Source organism: Fragaria vesca, linkage group LG2 (genome assembly GCF_000184155.1).
Source record: "Fragaria vesca subsp. vesca linkage group LG2, FraVesHawaii_1.0, whole genome shotgun sequence".
In the NCBI taxonomy this organism is placed as follows: Eukaryota; Viridiplantae; Streptophyta; class Magnoliopsida; order Rosales; family Rosaceae; genus Fragaria; species Fragaria vesca.
Genome location: NC_020492.1, coordinates 9,915,715 through 9,919,008, shown reverse-complemented (window position 1 = coordinate 9,919,008; position 3,294 = coordinate 9,915,715). Strand labels below are relative to the sequence as shown.

Here is a 3,294-nt window from a genome sequence, read left to right as displayed (position 1 = left end):
CCCCCCCCCCCCCCCCACCCCCCCCCCACCCCACCACACACACACACACACACACAAAATCTCATAATTGCTGTTGTACATTCTTGAAAACATGACTGTTCCATTGCACCAATCTATTTCCACGGCTCATTAGTTTTTCAGTGATTGAAAGTTGAAACATTACCTCTTTCCCCAGAAGCCAATATCTTTATCTACTACACAAAATGGAATCCTTTCCTGCAGAACACTTGTCCCTAAATGGAATCTGTGAGCCCCTTTCCTGGATTACACTCGTCCCATCTAATGCAACAGATGTATTTAATGATAATGCTTATGATCATAGACTGAGACATCAATATGATATATCAACACGGACTGCCAAAGCTTTGTTAAGACTATTCCAATGCTTCTTTTCACAATGTAAATACCAGCAGCTGCCACAACTTCAACCACATCAAATATAGGCCTCTTTCAGGTCGATTTCTTGCCACATCAAAAAATTATAGAAGTAAAGCCATAAATAAAATCTTTTGTTCAACAGCTTTGGTCCAAACTTTTCTGGGAAACCCTGGTCTGGGATACGCCAGAGAGCACATTCTCTGTTAACTGCAAGACTTAATCCTTGCATCGCAAGAGCATTGTAATTGGAAAGTATTGGCGCTGATATGGGTAATTTGCTGCAAACAAATGACCAATTCTTGACCAAAAGATATGGCAGTGTAGAAACTATTTGGGAGACAAGTATTCACTGGTCATCTATCTCAGGCTCCTGCTTCAGCGACATTAGGGTATAACTCTGTTTGACATTCTCTGGAATCGGAATGCAGTGATTACATAGTCTTTGAAAGTCGATTGCTACAGTCTTTCGAAGTCGATTGCTTTGTATTGTTTTAGCTCTTGTAAGTTTTCTCTAGTGCAGACTTCTTGTTCACAGTTTGTACTTTCCTAAGATTGATCTAATCAAATATATCATCCATTTGTTGTTTCATAGATTTCAAGTTTCTTTGAAATTATAAAGCTTAGGATGTACCTCTCGGTATATCCTTGAGTTCTCAATACCCCGGACATTCCAGTTAAGGGCTATCATTTTCATATTAAAGCAACATATTCATTTATAATATATTCTTAAGTCACATTACTCTGACCAAAAGCCCTACTCCAAATACAAGGAACACGTTGATTTAATATGTGAAATGATAAGTTGAAAAATTGGTCGAAATCAGAACCAGAATGTTGGGACTGTTGACCCTGCTCCCCATGAGAAACTACCGTCATATAGGCTCCAGTTTTGTGAGCTTCTCTAAAATGTTTCTTCTTATTCACAGAGCTGAGCTCTCCATCCTCTTGGCACTAATTTCTTAAGTCTGCCCTCTGCAAGACTTCCCTAATTGGCCTTCCTGGGTTTGTTTAATTGTTTTACCCCATTTGTACACAAGAACCTATTTCCAATGGAGAGACTTAACAGTTCATCATCTTATCAATCAGCTCTCATCTTAGCTTTCCTGAAAACTCACTCTGGTTTGATGAAAGTACCAACACGGCAACACATCATCAAAGCTTCTTTTGTGCTCCTGCACACACTTATAATCTCATGGATGTGCCTTATTTCCAACTAACAAAGCTGAAGTGAGCGAGTTGTCATATCAAAATTCCACTAATTTCTCATGAATAACTTTCACTACTTTGTTTATATCTGCATGTTGCTACTGTTCTTTAGCAAGATTGCCTTTCTCATTACATGAATGAAGAGGCAAATAGTTACAGTTGAGTTCTGTGTTGTCTGTCTTAACTAAATGTATTATGTAAAACAGCTCTTCAAACAGCATGGAATGTTGGGAAAGATGGGATCGAGGCAGGAACAAGTCTTGTCCCTGTAAGTTCTAGTACCTGTTCAAATTTGTATCTGTAATTTAATGCATGGTGTTCTCTGTGTTTCTAGTTGAGATTAATGATTTGTGATATTCTGCTTATATGTTGATTTTGGGTGCTAGGCTTCTATACCAAGACCGATTGCAAGGATTTCTGTGACAATAGTTGCATTGTCCGTTTCACTCTTTGTACTCAAATCTTTCGTTTCCACAGTTTTCTTTGTGCTGGTATGTTCTCAAGTCTTTCTTTCTTCAAGAATAGGAAATTTGTTATTTCTATGAAGTAAGCTTTTGATATCAACTTGGTTATTGGACTGTGATTCTACTTCTTTTTCCGGTCCTACAAGGACATGAACAGTTTACTCATATTAAAATTTCTAATATGTACTAAATTTTGTAAAAGGGCATTAGCAGTTGTATACACAATCCTAACTTTTGAAGAGGCACAATTATTATAGCTACTTTTAGTTATGATTTAAGCATATTCTGTTAACAGGCCACAATGGGACTTGCATATTTTGTATTCATAGCTTTAAATAAGGATGAAGGACCAAAGGGCACTGGAGGCACCACCAAGACACCAAAGGAGAATGGTGTGGATGATAGTCTAGAAGAAGCCAGAAGAATCATGGAGAAGTACAAGTAAACGCTACGAATTCCAGCTGATGGAAGGCAAGTTCGGTGCTGTACACTTCAATCTCAAATGAGTGTCTGTCTTACTTTACTTCTCATCAGTCAATTCTATTGTTTTCCAAGTTCAGCTTTACAGAAAAGGTCTACCTTACAGAAATTTGGCTCATTGGCTGTAATACTATGGTGCGCTTGGAAACCTAATTATATATAGATAAAATGATTAACTGCCTCTTATGAAGTAAAGCGCCAACTTTGCTAACTTGTGCAACTGATGAGCTTTCCAAAATCATAAACTGAAATTGCATTATAATTTAAGGTATCGCATATCCATCTCAAAGAAGGATCCGGCTTCTCTAAAGTTAGCAAATGGTAAAGTTAGTAAAGTTCATAAAATCTACACTTTTTATTTAATCTAAGGGTTTTAAACATGACATGTCACTCATGGATCAATTAAGTCTAAACCATGGTTAACTTAGGTTAAATGTTGTTACCAAAATAAAATAAAAAGTAAGAGACTTTTATGGACGTAAGGACGCCTCTCACCTCTTCTTCCCGTTTCTTCTGCTAATAAGAAATTAGGTTAAACTCAAAGAATTCCCAGAACTTGGACGCCAAGAGGATTATTGTTATAGCTAGATAGGCTAATCGTCACCTAACTCTATTTGAAACTTGTGATGAAAAATCCCAACATGTATCTCTAGTTTAAAATTTATATCGTCTTTATGAGTTTATCATGTGTATTTTTAGTCATATCATACACAGGTTCAAGAAGAACCATAAAAAAAGATCAGTTTGTATTACCGACCATTTCAGT

General features: G+C 37.0%; 1 protein-coding gene across 1 annotated transcript in view; it reads left to right on the top strand.

Annotated features, from left to right (window-relative positions):
• Positions 1-2,720, top strand: part of LOC101302315 — a 4,836-nt gene extending 2,116 nt beyond the window's left edge. The window contains exons 2-4 of the mRNA XM_004290185.1: positions 1,791-1,852; positions 1,971-2,075; positions 2,344-2,720. Of these exons, the coding sequence (XP_004290233.1) occupies positions 1,791-1,852; positions 1,971-2,075; positions 2,344-2,493 (317 nt within the window). The 3' untranslated portion in view covers positions 2,494-2,720. The remainder of the gene's footprint in view (positions 1-1,790; positions 1,853-1,970; positions 2,076-2,343) is intronic.
• Positions 2,721-3,294: the final 574 nt, after the last annotated feature.